The sequence below is a fragment of the Chionomys nivalis genome, chromosome 3 (genome assembly GCF_950005125.1).
Source record: "Chionomys nivalis chromosome 3, mChiNiv1.1, whole genome shotgun sequence".
In the NCBI taxonomy this organism is placed as follows: domain Eukaryota; kingdom Metazoa; phylum Chordata; class Mammalia; order Rodentia; family Cricetidae; genus Chionomys; species Chionomys nivalis.
The window spans coordinates 115237187-115255048 of record NC_080088.1 but is presented as its reverse complement, the minus strand read 5'-3'; the positions used below and the strand labels follow the sequence as shown (position 1 = coordinate 115255048).

The 17862-nt window shown below is 49.6% G+C and overlaps 1 protein-coding gene across 1 annotated transcript in view; it reads left to right on the top strand.

Moving 5' to 3' along the window:
* Nucleotides 1-6663, top strand: part of Srrm4 (serine/arginine repetitive matrix 4) — a 151598-nt gene extending 144935 nt beyond the window's left edge. The window contains exon 13 of the mRNA XM_057764834.1: nucleotides 1242-6663. Coding sequence (XP_057620817.1) covers nucleotides 1242-1524 — 283 coding nt within the window. The 3' untranslated portion in view covers nucleotides 1525-6663. The remainder of the gene's footprint in view (nucleotides 1-1241) is intronic.
* The last annotated feature ends 11199 nt before the right edge of the window (nucleotides 6664-17862 follow it).

Genomic DNA, 17862 nt, shown 5'->3' with positions numbered 1-17862 from the left:
ATAGGGTAAGGTGGTCTGGTGGTGAAGTCCCTCTTCAACGGAACTAGTCCTGCACCCTAGCCTACTTTGATGCCAGGTTACAATTAAACTGTTTGTGGTTATCTAAACGAACTTCAGATAGCACAAACAATCTTACTGGGATTTCCAAGGACTTCAGTGGAGCCGTGGTGAATGAAGAGTACCATCAGATCTGAATGAAGACCTGTTTCCCTAGGGAACCTGGAGTCTTTTCCCCTCCTCTGGACTGTTTTCTCACCCACAAGACAGGGCATAACTCCCGGGAGTGTCATGTGGAGGAGATGAAAGGGGACGAAAAGATGTGACCTCACCTTGTAAATTTAAATGTGGGACACACTGTGTTCTATCATTATTGACTGAATAGTCAGACTGGGTAGAGGGTGTGACCTGTGGCAGCTAAGGTATCTGAGGAGAAAAGCTGATGGGAGAGAGGGCTAAGGCTATGAGAGAAACTGAATTTCTCAGGTCGCGAAAGCTGGGGAAATGGCTGCATGTGCCCCCCCCCCGAGAAAAAAAAAACTAGGTTATCTTTCCAGACATCCCATTCATTCAAGAGACCCACATGGGAAGGAATTCTGGAAGTCAATTATATCCCTCCTGCAGAGGACCAGGAGACAAGACAAGAACAGGGGGCCCCCCGGGGTGATGGATGGAGTTGCCTGCTCACGTGGTCCACAGTGCTCTCTCCCTGGCATCCGAGCATCCACAGTCATGGATGTGTTTCATTTCCTTAAAATTCAGTATGCCCTTTCCCACAGTCCCCCTCCCCATAGGCACGCTTCATACACTTATTTCAAAAAAAGAAACGATGTACCACAGTAAATGAAAAATCCAGCCTTTCCCTCCTAGAAATAGAACCTACTAGAAATAGAAGTTTCTAGTAAAAGTAAAAATAGAAAAATAAAACTTCAGTTAAAGTGTTGATGCAAATACTGTGTGCTGCCAGCTGGGAATTCTGAGCCCAGGACTGATCGGTTGATTTTTTTTTTTAAGTGACATTATCGCTTTTTCAGGATAGAACAGTACTAAGCCAGGCTTTTTCTTTGGTCATGGAATTATGAGAGGAGAAGAAATGGATGAATTTGTTGGGGTTTGGAGTTTTTCTAATTTTTTTTTTCTCCCTAAGAGACTGGGGGGATGGGAGGACGTTGCTTTTCCTGGGAACAGCACTGGCGCTCCCTGAGATCTGAGCTCTCACCGCATCCTATCTCTGATCTCTACAGTGCCCGCAAACGCCCCATCCCTTACTACCGACCCAGCCCCTCCTCATCCAGCAGCCTCAGCAGCGCCTCCTCCTGGTACAGCAGCAGCAGCAGCCGCTCTGCCAGCCGCAGTTACTCCCGGAGCCGGAGTCCCAGCCGGAGCCGCAGCAGGAGCCAGACCAGGAGCAGCAGGACGCGGACCAGCCGCAGCTCCAGCTCTCGCAGCCTCAGCCTGGGCTCCCGGAGCCGTAGTCGGAGCCTGAGCTACAGCTCAGCGGAAAGCTATGCCAGCACGAGACGCTAAGCAAGGGCACTCCTTTGAGCCAGCTGCCCGCCGGGACGACCCCTCTGTACTCTGCCTGTGTTCTTACTACCTGCTCTTCATGCCAGCTCCCTGGTGACAGATACGAAGGCTTTCTGGCTCATGTCCTCTGTGCGTTCCTGGGAAGGTGGGACGGGATACAGGGACTCCTGTTCCTTTGCCAAGCTGCTAGGAGCCTCTACCAGCATCATCCTGAGGGTCACCTGGGCCGACGGAGAAGGCCACCTGTGGAAAGCTACCATCCATGACTCAAAAGTTTAAGCTTGGCCAAGACACGCGGTGACATGTTCCGCCCATCCACTGCTCACAGGCTGTATACTGGAGGCCAGGGTCGATCCATCCCTCACCCCGACCTCCTTCTCCCCGGACCCCAGTGTTGGAAAGAGAGGAGACCAAGGGTGAAGTCCAAGAAAAGAGCTTAGGGCTTTTCACCTCCCAACATGGGCAAAGGCTGGGAGCTCCTGAGTCCTGCAGGGAGAAAGCAGACATCAGCAGGGGAGGGAGATGTGGGGAAGATTGGACATGGCATCTGTAGTTATTGCAAGCAGCAAAGAGTCAGGTAATTTGCTCCCTAGTATGTCAGCCTGGTCAGGGAAGGGACTGCAGCAGGTTCCAGCTTTGTGGAGACCCTTACATAGGGCCCTGTAACCCCATAATGATAAGAAGATGATGGAACAGCCAGCATACCTTGGGCCACAGCCCTATTCCCTAAATTCACCTCATCCCCAGTAGCTGGCACCAACGTGATTCCACGGGACCATCTGCTGATCCTTCCCGCTGCTGTGGCTAGCAGCCAGCCTCCAGCGCCAGCCAGTCTGCCCTTGCCCTCCAGTTGGCGCCTGCCAGCCCCCTCCATATTGCCCAGACGGCCACACCCTGGATTCTACCCAGGGCAGGCTGACACCTACCATCTCACATGGAGACCACTCTCCTTGCCTCTCAGGAATTTTCTCAAGACGGGGACACTGCATGTAGCTCAATGTTGTGGGGAATGACCGAAATCCAGAGAGCCTGTTGATAGAGGGACTTGAGGGGTCCCTGGCTCGGGGCTCCTGCTGGCTTCTGAGTTTGCTGTCAGCTTAGGAAAGTCAATCAGTTGCTGCTGCCCTGGCTCTACCTTCCTCCTCCCTAGGGCAAGGGCAAGCTGCCCTCTGACACACAAACACCACCAGCTGCTTTGTCTGCAGGAGACATTGGGAACAGGCAGGCCAGGGAGATGGTCCTTAAAATAAACCCACGGGCATCCCCCTCACCAGCTGCCTGGCTTTCCAGAGTCTAGGAGGTGTTGAGTTTGTGGTGGCAACAGCTGAGGGCCAGGACATGTGCAGAAAGAGGTTCTCTCCCCAACTCCGGACACCAGAACACGATGGCTGCCACGAGCCAGCATTGTTCATCCCGCTTGCTCCAAGGAAAACATCTGGAGGGGGTCCCATCTTAAAAGCAATGATCGATCCATGCCAATTTTTCCCAACCTATCAGCCTAGGGGTCCAGCGAGCGCCAGGGAAGTTCGTTATCTGGTAGGCAATGAGGAGCACCTGTGGCCATACTGGCTTTCCTACCATGGCTTCCAGCCTAGACCAAAACTCCACCCACCAAGACTCAAGGATGCCTAAGCTGACACCACAAAAGGCCGGATAGCAGGTGCCTGGCACAGGAATCGGTGCCCCCGGAGGGCATGTACAGCAACTGTAAATAACCCTCATCCCTGCCGGGTTGCCAACCCCGCCTCATCTCCCTCACGGAGACAGAGGCTTCCAGGAGCCACCGAACCTCCTCAGCAGGACAGCTTGTGAAGGCATGAGAGCCTCTCTCAAAGACACAGACTATCTTCATTCAAACCACTCTAGGGGACCATTTTGCCCAGGGCTCCTAGCAAACTTTTATTTAATCATTTATTTATTTATTTATTTTTATTTATTATTTATGTGTTGAGCTCTTCTTTCTCACCATTAGCAGTATTTTTATTTATTTATTTATTTATTTATTTATTCCGAGAGATTGTGTATCAAGATATGTGATCATGTGTATGTATTTGGTGGGATGGTCTTCTAAATTATTTGTGCTTTAAAAAAAAAAAATCCTGTTGCTATGGCTGCAGTTGGAGAGGTCAGAGGCATCTTGGTCTTTCCCATGAATGTTTTAAGCCCTGAACATCCTGGAACTGACCGGGAAATATACGAGTCCCAAGGTTCATTATTCAACTTGCTGCCGGTGAGGTGCAGGTCTGTGCCTCGGCTCTTCAGACGCATGCTGCACCACTACTGTATCAGAAAGATGAGGTCAGTCACAGAGTCCATAAGCCTAAATCCAAGGCTGGGGCCTGATGCTAGAATGTAGCTACGCAAACGTGAAAGAGTCAGGAAATCTTTGGCTAACTGCTTAGAGTCAGAATGCTGTGTCTCGGCCGGTCTTCAGAGACATCAGTGGCACGCATCAGAGGCCCTTACCTCGTGATTGGGAAACCCTGTGGTAAGAAGGGTTCAATACTTACTAGCATGGCTCTTGGAGACAAGGTGTCAATTTGATGAGGTTTGATTGATGCTCACCGTGGGAGAGAAAGGCAGGACAAACCCAGGGAAGACATGGTGCTCTTCCTGATGTCAGCGAAAGGCACCTGCTTCTCCTCCTGCTCTCTAGTTCCCCTCCCCCAGCTTTGGAGGTTGGAAAACGTGCCTGTATCGTCTGAAGTAGACAAACACTGTTTTGTGAAGAGGGCAGGGGCCATCCTGGGAGACACCCAAACACCCAAAGCAAATGCCCTTTTCCTGTGTTCCATTTGGGATAGCACAAAACAACTTCCAAGATTAGACAATAAAGTACAGATGGAGGGACAGCCAGACGTCCCCAGAAAGGTCATTTCTAAGCTCATTCTGGGAACTAGGTCCTAGAGACCTTTATCAGTTCTGCCTTCCTAACCAACTGGCAGTAACTCTGGCTGCAGGCTACAGCGAGCTCTTGCCCTTTCTGTGGTCATTCTCCATGGACTTTCAAGGTCAGCTTGCCTGGTCCAGTTGTGGAGTTAGTAAAGCTTTCGCTATATCCCTGACTCTTCTCTTTAACATGGCTGTCATACTCTAACTCAAGCAAGGCGTTATTCTTCCCTTGGAAACAATTGTCAGAAGCTGGTTTAGATACCTGTAAGGCTAGGTGCACTGCCCTCCTCCTCCCCCTCCTCCTCCTCCTCCTCCTCCTCCTCCCCCTCCTTTTCCTCCTCCTCCTCCTCCCCCTCCTTTTTCTCCTCCTCCTCCTCCCCCTCCTTTTTCTCCTCCTTCATCTGTCTTGCCCATTCCTTTTCTCCCCTATACTGCTTTGCTTTCCAAGCAAACATGGATCTCCTTCCAGGACACTGCTGACCTTGGCTAACTAGAACCATGGAACTCTGGTCTATCTATCCACCTTACCCTCTTTACTTTCCGTTTCTGGGGAATAACTCCACTTGGAAGCAATCCACAGCCGTGTTTGTACAGTGGATTATCGTACTGTGTTGTGGAGACTGCTCACAGTGAAGGTGTAATTCACCCACTAACATCCAAAATGGGTGAGAGTGTAGGCTGAGGTTTAGCAACATGCTGCCAAAGCCCCTTGACCTTCCCGCTGTGCTGTGCTCCTCATGAGTGCAATAGGGCTAATTATCACCTTACTGCGGATCAGGGTTCCCACTTAGTGAGGTGGGGTAGTTGGCAAATAATTCGGATGTTGGCCTGAGGCCCAAGGGAGCCAACAAACACAATGAGTTCCACTGAGACTCGGGAAGGAAAGGGGTTTGAAGTGCTATAAGGAGATTCCTAGGAATAGCTAAAAATAGCACCTGACTCCCTACTGGGTGACTAGAAAGTGGACTAACCCCATCCATGTCTACCAAAGTTGGACTTCATTCTAGGCTCTCTTTGAGACCTCCTTAGAAGGCGACTCTGCTTTTCTGGAACAGAATAAAATGGAGATGTTGGGGAGGAGTTTGGGTCTCGGCCTCAGAGAGCCCCTATTCTTACATTTCTCAGCCCCGTTCTCTTTCCCAGAAGGGTTTGCTTAAAGAAGTACAAGATTGGGGTGCTACCAGAGGTGGAAAAAGCAATGAGTTGTCTTTCTCAAGGTCAGCTTCCAACTTTTCTGCCACATTTCTTCTTCTTTGGTGCTGGGGTAGAACCCAAGTGCTCCTGCACGCTCGTCAAGTGCTCCTGCACGCTCATCGAGTGCTCCTGTACGCTCATCGAGTGCTCCTGCACACTCGTCAAGTGCTCCTGCACGCTCATCGAGTGCTCCTGCACGCTCATCAAGTGCTCCTGCACGCTCATCAAGTGCTCGTGAACGCTCATCAAGTGCTCGTGAACGCTTGTCAAATGCTCGTGCACACTTTTCGAGTGCTCATGCATACTTGTCAAGTGTTCTAGCAAATAGGTCACACCCTCAGCCCTGTGCTAGGTTCCCTTTGCCCCTTCTCTTCTGTGTGTATCCTGAATAGTCTCATGGGCATGTGTCTGTCACTTTGGTTTCCCTTCTGATGGAGAAAAAATTTGATTTGATATTAAAATGGCACATGTCCCCCTCCTCCACTAGCCAGCCCACCAGAGACTTGGGCCAGACACAACGTCACTGCACAACACTTTAAAGAACTCTATCCCTTCTCCGTTCTGCACTGATGAGCCAATGGCATTGACACCATCATCACCAACCTTCTGCAACTTCTTTTTCTGTTTGTGTGTTTGGGTTTTGTTGTTCCTCTCTGTTTTCATTTTGTGAGTCGATTTTTGGCTTTATTCCTTTCTTTTTTGGTGGTTGTCATTTTGCATTGTAAATACCATGATGTGAGGCTGTCCTTGGAACATGACTTATTTAATAATTTATTATTATTTCCTATTTATTGAGTGGTATTGGGAAGGGAGGGGAGCCAGCCCTCCCCTTGGATTGCCACTGGAAACTATCCATCTGTCAGCTCTGGGTGCTGCTGTCGGTAATGGGGGAATTATCACCCAGGCAATGAATGCTGGAGTCACCAGAGAATTGGAACCGGCAGAAACAGAGGCCCCCATCATACAAATTAAGCCCAAATGGAGCTAAAACGCTGGTTATCTCCTGAAAACCTCATTTAGATGGAAATTAATTGAAGAACTCAAATGCCTGTACACGAACCAACTTCTATTAAAAAGTCACAACTGAAAAAAATACAGAGAGAATCTTTCTTTTTTTCCAGCCACATAATATTATGTCTTCTTTATTAACAGGCTGAGCCAGCGAGAAAGCAATGGTACACCTTTGTGGTTTTCTTGCCTGTGGGGGTAAAAGCAGTGGGTCTTGGGCCTCAGTCGGCTGTGTAACAGGACTTGGCCAGGGCCAGTATGTTCTGAGGAGGACAAGTGGGAGAGGGCTGCTCTGGTGCTCTGGACTCTATCCTGGTGGGTACTGGGGCTGTATCTTTTGCTGGAAGGATATCAACCAAGGAAGGAAGAAGAATGATGGTGGGCTTGATGCAGGGTTGGAATAGCTGAGATGTGGGACACATCAAGGGATCCTACGATCAACTCAAACTCTCCTCGTCCAGTGTCCCTGGAGTCCTGATGGGGAAAACAAGCTGTCTTTGCCATGTCCTGAATGTAACTGTGGTGCATTGCCAAGTCCTGTCTTATAGGATTATTCTATAAGCTGGTGACAAAGGTCCTATTGTTAGTTTTCAGATAAAGCTGAGGCCCATGGAAGGGAACTGTTACTCCCAACTCCTAGAAATGGTGTCTGCTTGACTCTGTGTCCCTTTCTCCCTCAGTGGATCCTTTCCAAAGGTCCTAAATTATGAGGACTCTACACTGTGCCTTTCTCCCCAGGTGAAGTTATTTCCTCAGTGGTCACTGGACAAGGGCCTAGCTGATTCTGCCACACTGGCTCAAGGGATTTGGCGCATCTCAAGGCATCTCTACACTGGGGGCTGGGATTCCCATCTGAAAAATCCCAAAGCAGAGGATCACCAAGTAGCCCAGCTCAGCCTGACCATCTAACATCTGCACAGAATGTCTGCATTAGAGAGAGAGAGAAGCTGCTGTGATCTCCAGCATCCAGAGAGTCTGTCTGTCCTTTCCCCGGGGTTACAAGGGGCCACAGCCTACCCAGGGTTTCCAGGGTTTCAGTCTGCAGGATTCACATCTATGTTCTAGTTAAAGGTTCACGGTATCATGTTCTCATATGTGACCTGGTATCTTCTGTGAGAAGGAAGATGGGGGTTAAGAAGTTCTCATGGCCCACCTGCTGTTACACACACACATACACACACAGACACACACACACACACACACAGCTCAGTGCATTGATTCAGTTTCTCAAACAGACTTGTAAACACTTGAACTCTACCCTTGTGTAAGTTCGTTCGTGAGTGTGTGGTATGTGTGTTCACACTTATGCAGAGGATATGTCATTCTTTGGGTGCTGTTCAAATGAGACAATCTCTCACTGCCCTGCTGGCCTAGCGAGCCTCCGGGATTATTAGCCGGTCTCCGCCTCCCCCAGAGCTAGGCTGACACCTGTGGGACCCCAGGCAAAGCCTTGGGGTCAAATTCACTTCCTCACATTTGTAAGCCAAATGCTTTATCAACTGAGCCATCTACCCAGCCTGGGTTTTAGTCACATCTATGGGTTCCCTCAGGAAACCTATTCCAGGTCCTCTCATTGTAAGCCATCCCTGAAACCCCAACATTAGACTTCCTTCCTCACGAGATGGAAACTGAAGCCTAGAAAATCAAAGAAACTTGCCCAAGAGACACAGCCCCCAGAATCAAGGGCAGAATTCAGATAAGCTGACTCAGAACCACAAGTTGCCAATTCTCTAGAGTGCCCGAATTTGTAAATATCTAACCTCTTAAACTGAGTCGCTTTTGTCTTGACACTTTCATGTTGTGACAAAGATTTTAGATCCTAAATACCTAGGGTCTTCCTACTACTAGCTATACAGCATTGGACAAGGGCCACAGCCTTTGAATGACTGATTTGCTGATCTGTAGAATGGGTTCGCAGCAGCCACCTCCCTTAACTGCTACAAGAACAAAATGAGACTTTCCATTCCTTAAATACATGAAAAGGGAGAGCATTCAACTGATGCTAACGAGCAAAGTTAGATTTCCAGTACTGAGTCTGAGGTGTGGTAGTGGGAGTCCTGGGGTCAGCCCAACAGAGCTGACTTGGAACACAGGGGTTTTCTGGAAAGGTTCCCAGGGAAAACTTCAACATCTCTCCCCGTTCAGGGCAGGTGGAAACTTAGGGGACTGACTGTGGGGATGTGGGGAGCACAATACACAATTTTCAGGCGAGAATCTCGGTTGCCATATCCTCCAGCTTTCAAGGGCATCTACTTTTTAGGTTAAAAACCTTGTATTTTAAACTGTTCATAGCATCTTTTTTTTTTCAAATATCATGAGTCACCATTATACACGGACACACACAGACACCCATGCACACTCATTTACACACAATCGTTCACACACACACTCACACACTCATTCACACAAACACACATGCTCATCATTCACACAGATACACACACTCACACACGCTCATTCACACAGACACACACTCACACACACTCACACACACACTCACTCACACACACACATGCTCATTCACACAGACACACACACAACCAGCTATGTGCACCACTCATCCTGTGTCTTGCCCAATGAAAAGCTGCCTTGGGAACCATGAGACTAGGTAAAGCTGTGGCTAGTCTCCACCCCCACCCCACACACTGATTTCATTCTTTCTAAATAGGCTGGTTGCGAAGGCATACCCAGCATCCTTTTCTGAGGCTCTCTGGTGACCAGGACATTAAGACGCATCAATGAGTTAACAGTCACGTGCCCTTTACCCACACCGGAGCCTCACTTTCGGGGTGCTCCATTTGACAGTTAAGCCAGTTAAGGCTCCAGGGGCAAGTTGGCATAGCTAATGGGTCCAGGTCTGAGGGATTTCCTTTCATTTTTCATCCTGAGTATATAAGCCCTGTCAATGTAGAGCTAGTCCCCCACTCACAAAGGGTTCCAATAAGATGACTTCTCAGAAAGTGTGGCTTTTTAGGAGGCTGTCCCTGTGACTAATTTCGTCACCTCTCCGTGACTCACAGAGAGGCCTTCACCTTTTAATCTCCAGCACAGATTCCCAGTTATGGGGAAACCACGTGTTTGTTTATCCAGCCATTGGTCTGGGCAGGAGCCCCACCCCCATCGCCCTAGTCCCAACTGTCCTGGCTGCAGAGGAAAGCAACCTGCTTCTGTGGATGCTCTGTCCTTACCAGATTGGCAGCTGCTCAAGAATGGAGCAGAGGCCGCATGCATCCAGCACTCCTGCTTCTGGTGACCCGTGGCTGCCTGCAGCCTCTCTGCTGGGCAGAACCAATGAAACAATTCAAGGCGTGGGAGGAATGTTGGAAAACAAAGCTTCCTAAGAGATGGAATCCAGACTCCTGCCCCTAGCTTGCAGCGTGACCATTTAAACAAGTCAAGCCCTTTTCTAGAACCCTCTACTCAACCTATTAAAAGGGTGGTTGGATTAGACCAGAGTCTCAATCATGACTGAGTATTAAAATTGCCATAACCTTTACAAAACACCCATGTTTGACCCACCCCCAAACAATAGGTATGCTTGAGGAGAATGCCAGGAATCCGTGCCCCTGCAAGCCTCCCTATGCTCTTCCGGGATTAAGCCAGCGTGGGAAACACTGAAGATGCTACCCACAATGCTATTCAGAGCCCAGGGTGGAAGACACACTTAAATCATGGTGACCATAAAGCCATAAGATCACCCAGCACCTTCACAGTGCCAATCAAGGGCCAGGCAGGTTTCTGGGAGCTCCACTCCCAAAAATGTCAGTTACCCACATTTTCCTCTCCATGGCATCTGCAGGAGATGCTGCGTTAGCATCAATGCCATGGTTGCAGAAACTGGGGTACAAATGGTTGCTCCGGGTCTCACTGGTGGTAAACTATGTGGCTAGCTTTGAGGATGGGGAAAGGCAGAGAGTAACTCCACCTTAGAGGGCCAAGCAAGCCATCATAGGGGTGAAGAAAGCACCCTCTAGCAAGATGCTGGACAAGGAGTAGGAATTAGCCAAGAACAGAACTGAAGCTAAGGGAGGATTCAGGACAATTGTGTGCATGGAATGGGGGCAAGGCAGTGATTGCAGCTGCCTGAAGTTAGTTCCCCACCCTGACCTCCCGCAGCCACCCCTTTCTTCCTGATCTTTCCTGAGTACTGACTGCTACCCTACTACTCATAATTACTTCTCTTGTTTGTTTAATGCCCCTTTCTGAGGGCAGGAGCCTTTTCTGCCTCATTCATTCCTTGTCCCTGCAGGGACACTATACCTGGTATGTAACTGACTGCCAAGTGATTGGATTTGCCCAGGGCTGCCAGATCTGCTCCCTCCCAAAGCCTGTTCATTTTGGAGCTGGTTAACGTGTATTTATTGGTGTGTGTGTGTGTGTAAAAGCTGCAGCAAGGTAGTGACATTTCCCCAGAGCAATGTCAATGATCTCTCATGACATGCCCTGAGAGAGAGAGAAAAGGGACACAGATGGCAGAACAGACGTGAACACCTACCATCCACCTGGCATTGCTCGAGGCACAAGGACTCCTATCCTGGGGCTTCTGATTGACACACATCTTAAAAGGAGCAGCTGAACCAAAGACCTGGGCCTCAGGACGACCTAGATATGAGTGTGGCTCTGTTACCTCGTAACTGGGTCTGGGTGTGAGCTACTTGGCCTCTCTGACCAACTTCACGAAATGACAGAGGAGACTAGAGGGCCTGTCGTACACAAAGCACTCGGCAACACGAGCATGGACCCCCACGATTGGAAAGGGCAGCAGGAAAATCGAATGCCTAGGTAAGCTCACAAGAGGTTTCTGGGAGGTTCCATGCCACCTAGGCTGAAGGTGGAAGAGCAGGCACTCCTACCTGCTGCCCTCCGTACTGTCTCCTCCACTCAGAAGAGCCTGGCATTCTCTGCCGCCCCCACCCCCAGGCATTCCACCGATGCTTTCCACCTGGGTCATTCAGGGCTTTCATGGAAAGACCACGAGCTGTTCGTGCCTGTCCATCAAGTGGAACAACAGTTGTTCTTTGTCACACCCTGGGACTGTAGCTCCACATCATGGGATATATATCGCCAGGGCCAACCAATGGCTAACTCACGGATGGCTTTTCTTTTCGTCTTGCTTTCCTTTGCTTTGCCGTAGAAACTTGCCCCCGTGCTCTCTCAAACCGCAACAAACACTGGATCTCTCTCACATCTAAACCTGAAATGGGCAATACCAACCACATCAAATAGAGTCGCATTGCCTATTAGAAATGGGGGGCTAAAGCAGGCTGGGGCAATAGCTCGGTCAGTAAGTGCTTGCCATGGAAGCCTGAGAGCGTGCATTCAATCCACAGCATCCATATGACAAGCCAGGTATGGCGTGTGCGCTCCTAACTCCAGTACTGGAGAGACAGAGACAGCAGAAGGACATGTGACTCTGGCCAAGCAACCTGTCTTAGCTGGTGAGGCCCAGATGCCCATGAGAGAGACCTTCTCAAAAAGGAAGATGGACAGACTGAAGAATGATGACACTCTCAAGGTTGTCCTCTGGGCTCCAGTGTGTGTGTGTGTGTGTGTGTGTGTGTGTGTGTAGATGTGTACCAGAACACACATGAACACACTCACATACACACACTTGCAAATAAACAGACATGAAAAGGACAATGGGATCGAAATGGCACACACACACATACACACATCCGTACTTGAAATGTACGGAGTCTGAAGTTCCCAGCACAATTTAGCACAGGGTTACACCTTTCTCGCCCATTAAAACATACAGGAAATCTTAGGGTGTTTGGACAAAACCATCTTCCCTCTCTCAGGCTAAAGAACATTTCTCCAGGGCCAATACTGTTGCTTCCATGTTAATAAAGTCCCTTAACTTTTAACCAGGTTTATAGTCACCCAGAATGAAGCTGGCAAAGGAAGCCTCCTCAAATCAGTAAAGCAGGCAACTGAAGAGCCATCTTCTCCATCTCTAGACGTCATCCAGGCTCTCCCAGCCCCAACCTAAACACAGACTCTGAGAATTTTCTCAGGCTGTACACTCCCAAGAGCTGTCACTCCCTGTCCCCCAAAAAGAAATTTCCAAAGCGGTTGCCCGGTGTCATGGTCACCAACTGGTCAAACCAGCTCTTGTTCTACCCTCAGAGGCTTCTGGGATAGGGGCCCAAGGAGCTCAGAGCCACCTTCTGCATAAGGGACTTATACATCAGAAGTGTCCCAAACTGAGAGGAATGGGCACCGCTTTGCCAGACAAAATTTTGTCAAATGAGGAGTCTGGAAGCTTCTGCTGTCCGAGGGGCGTTCGTGCTGAGGACGGTCTTTTGAACAGAGCTGTAAGGCACATGCGGAGGTTCACGACTGAGAAGTCTGTCCATCAGAATCAGCTGGGTGAGGCTGCTGAAATGAACGAGTCCCAAGGGACAAAGGTTTGCGCCCCGTTCACATCCCTTGTGAGAGTGACGACTGTACTATTAGATGCACTGAAAGACATTGACGTTTCATGAGTTGTAGGCCTTTTTCCTCACAACTCACTGGCCATAAGCATTTGCAAAGCTCCTCCCAACCACAGAGGCACAAGGAAGCATCGCCACAGGCTCTTATATTAAACACAGTCCCCAGATGGTAGTACACTTTAGGGCAGTAAGGAAACCTTCAAGGGCTTAGCTGGAGGAAGTAGGTTCCCAAGGAGACAGGACATGAGTTTTCTGGGAGGACCCACTTCCTGCTGAGCCCTCTGAGTTGGCTGTCGTGTGTCCCGTAGCAAGCGGCTACCACGTGTATCCACGGTTTCAGCCACGTGACTCCAACCGCCACGGTGGACTGTATCCCTGAAGCATGAGTGGAAGCCCTGTTCCTTCGTACTGCTTCTGCCAGGGAATTGGCCACAGCAATGAGAAAACCAGGTTCCACAGAAGGAGAAACTGGAAATGCTTGACAAACAAGCCCAATGGCAACCACAACACTATGTGCCACTATGTGCCAGGTATTGGTGACACAGCCATGAACAATCAGATTAAAGTCCCTTCCCTCCTCCCTCGGCCCTCCTTCCTCTTCCGTGCTGATGGAGAGGGACATACAAACATAGAATTAGAGGTGAAAATGTAATTCCAGTTAGTGGCAAGTGCAAAGAAGCAAGCTCAGCAAGCAGGTGTGAGACAATGTGGCACTCACGGGTTAGGGGAGCTTCCTCTGAGTAGATGAAATGTAAGTAGAGACCGGATGAGTTTGGAAACCTGGGAAACACTGTTCCAGGAAGTGGGAACAGAAAGAGCAAGGGTCTCAGGTAAGAATGTGCCTGACTCTTCTGTTTGCGAGACAGGAGGCCTCTGTGGCTGGAGTACCAGGAGCAGCAGAAAATCCAGTGAGGACGCTAACCAAAAGCTTGCTCCCTTCACAGAGATTTTCCGTATTTGCAACCATTCTAACTACCTGCTTGGTTGTCTCCTGAGACTCATGAAAGCCGAGCTTCCCCTCCTCCATCCCATCTCTAGTCTTCGGGTTAGTGGTTTGTACACATAAGCATGCAATAGAGAAAGGAATGAAGGAAAAACGAGCAGATCACACCCTCCCTTGGTTCCTCCTCGTGTGTTCATTGCGCGGCATGCCACCCTCCCCATGTCATGCTGGGACTACATGCTGACAATATCAGGTGCCGTATTAGCCAGATTTTCATCACCCTGGCAAAAGGCCTGAGCAAACAACCTGCTAAAAAGAAAGGTTTCAGCCGGGCGGTGGTGGCACATGCCTTTAATTCCAGCACTCAGAGGCAGAGGCAGAGGCAGGTGGATCTCTGTGAGTTCGAGTCCAGCCTGGTCTACAGAACGAGTTCTGGGACAGTCAGAGCTACACAGAAAATTCCTGTCTTGGAAAAAAAAATATAGAGAGGAAAGGTTTCAGAGGCTTCAGCCCATGGTTTCTCAGCCACTAGTTGCCTTTGGGCCTATGGCATTGCAGCAAACTTGTGGTAGGGGAAGCTGCTCACCTCATGGTTTCTGAGGAGAGATAGGCCAGAAGGGGCTAGGATCTCAACACCCCCTCCAAGGCCACGCCTGCAAGGACATGCCGTCCTTCCTCTAGGCTCCACCTTTTAAAGATCTCACCATTTGCCATAGCACCGTGACCTGGCAACCGATGCTAAAACCCGAGGGCCTCTCTAAACCATAGCAGTGACTATTGTTTTAGAGAATCATAAAAAATCAGGTGATGTTCTTATCCTCATTTTACAAGACATTAGACAGATGTTCAGACGGGCTAAGTTGGTCACCTAGAACAGCAGAACAGACAGAATTCAAACACAGGTCTATTTAGGTTCCTACACAGCCATTTGCTGTCCTTCAGCAGGGAAGCCAAATGGCACCACCCTAAAAACTCGATTAGCTGAGGTATCAGTGTCCTGGATGCAGACCGCAGTGGTTGATCCTCATCAACTTGATGCAACTTAGAGTCACCTGGCAAGAGAGCACCTCAGCTGAGAAACTGCCTCCACCTGACAGGTGTGTGAGCAGATGAATGGTTTCTATGACATAGCCTAGCCCCTAGGCAGTGCTAACCCCTAGGCCAGTGGGTGGTCCTTGGCTGTATTAGAAAGCAGGTTGAGCCAGTCAGTAAGCAGAGTTCCTCCATGATCTCTGCATCTGCTCCTGCCTCCAGGTTGTTCCTACCTTGGATTTCGCTGGTGGTGGACTGTAACCTATAAGCCAAACAAGCTCTTTCCTCCACAGTTAGTTTGGGTCAGTGTTTTATCTCAGCAGCAGACCCAGACTAAGACAGAGAGTCACTAACAACTAGCAATGCGGAAGAGGCGCTTAAGAACAAGAGCAGAGTAGCCGACCATCCAGTACTTCCGTCTCTACTAGTGGAGACAGGGTAGAGCACTGTGTCTTTGCAGCTGCGAGCAGCTACTCACCCTGGGGGCACGTGCCTGTAGCTGGCACATCTCTGACCCTTCTCAGGCCACTGCCCGGTTCCCCAGTCTCAATGTGTACCTAGTGTCATTTGTCCTGCTGGGGGATGGTTTCAGAAAATCGGGTCCCGGAGAAGGAGGAAGAAATGGACTGACAAATCTAAAGGTCAACCGTGGTTGTTGGGCTTGGCTGGGATTGGAGGGCTGGGATCCAGCTGGGCACACATGGGGAGCAGATGGCATGGCCTCACGGCACAGAGCAAAGAGATCTGTGTTTGACATTCACGTAGACTTGGCTTGAGAGTCCACAAAATGGTGGTGAGGCTGGTCTCAGTTTCCTCAGCTGTAAAATGGAGATTTCTTGGAAACCTTCTGATCTTTCTACCCACTATGGATATTTCAGTACGCTTCTAAGCCCCGTGACTTGCACACACTAATCAGGGCAGGGCAAACCAAACCCAGAGATCATCAGATGCTCACACAGACACTGCTGTGCCCCTGGCAAGGCATCTCTGAGGACCCCGCATAGGAACAGGACACCCAAGCCTGCTGCTAACGAGAGATGAGCTGTAGACTCGATCAGCATCATCTGAGGGTCTGAGAAGGTGAAGGGACAGAAGACAGAGATTCGGTTCTCCCTGGACCTAGAGTCTCAGTGAAGGTGGGAGAACCCCAGGAGCCATGCAGCTTTCTCAAAGAAAGTTCTTTGCCCCTGGGGTTGTGATGGAGCAGGAGGCAAAACTCTTACCAGAAACCTGTGCCCTCAAGAGACCCTCCCTCATCTTTGATGATGACAGCTGAGGATGGAGGAGGAGGCGCTTAGGTATCCCAGGAGAGGAAGATTCCAGGTCTCATTGCAATACAATGAAAACACATTTGACAGCGGGTCTTTGTCTTATCACACCTGTGTGACTCCAAGCATTGCTTCTTCCGGGAGATTCCAGCTTCTGGAATTCAGGATGACGTCACCTTCTCTCTTGATTGTCTCTTTTGAAGATTAATTGTGATATTTCCCATGTGAAAGTTTTAAGAAGATGCGGGCAAGTGACACAGTCTTTGCTCTGGATCTAACATCCTAACACACACACACACATGCACACACGCACACACACACACACACACTCACATATACATACTCACATACACACACTTTCAGACATACACTCTCTCTCTCACACACACACACACACATACACACACAGTCTCTCCTTCTCTAGTAAAACCAGTCTGGGCTTCCTCCCTCTCCGCAGACTTTGGGGAGTCTGACCCCTTGCTTTTAGCTGGTTGATAATGGCCAGTGGCGTCTACTGATCACCGTACCTACGTGTCATCTTCTCAACAGGTGTCTCAGTCAGCAGGATTAGCAGCTGCTTCACTTCTCCATTTCCCCAAGCAGAAAGCTGGCCTGACCCAGGAATGAGGCAAGAGCCCAGAAAAGGATGCCAGATGGTACAGAAGACCACAGGGCAAGGCCTGGGTGACATCATCCCGATGGAGTTATTATGAGAGCTCAGCAGCCCACTGACTGTGTGACCCGGGGAGTGGTTTCACCTCTCTGGACTATGAAGACTATGAAGTGATGGATAAAATGACGGAGCTGGGTGTGGTGGCGTAGATCTCTAACCCCAGCCCTCAGAAGGCTAAGGCAGGGAGATCGCAATTGCAGGTCAATCGGAACCACATAGAAAGACTTGGATCCATACAAACAAACAAAAACCTAGTGAGCTAGGTATATGGGCAGTGCTGCACAAACGTGAGCCACAGATCTGATTTCAGAGACTGTGCCAGTCAAAGCCAAGGGCCTCGGTTAGGATTCCAGCTCTGTCTCTTAAGGAGGCACACAGAGTTAGATCAGTCAGCCGGCCTATGGCTCGGTTCTCCATCCATAAAATGAAGACACTAAAGGCCCCTTTCTCACCACTTTGTGGGGAGGATTGGATGAGTTGAAAGCTAAGTTCAAAGTGCCAAGGGCAGAAGGTGGCACCTGGTAAGTGCCCCGTGAATGCTAAAGTGACTATTTCTATCTTGTAAGAATAGAGGGACTGAGGCCGTGGTTCAGGTGACAAAATGCTGGCCTAGCTCATACCAAGCCTTGGTTCCTTTTCCAGACCCCTGTAATCCCAGCATTTAATCAAGTTGGGGTAAAAAGGGTCTCGGGAGGCAGAAGCAGGCAAGCCTCTGTGAGTTCGAGGCCAGCCTGGTCTACAATGAGAGTTCCCGTACAGCCAGGGCTACACAGAGAAACATTGTCTCAAAAAACAAACAACAACAAAAAAGTCAGGAGTTTAAGGTCACCATCGCTATAGAAGGAGTTCAAGGTTTGCCTGGACTACAGAAGATGAGAGAAAAGGAGAGAG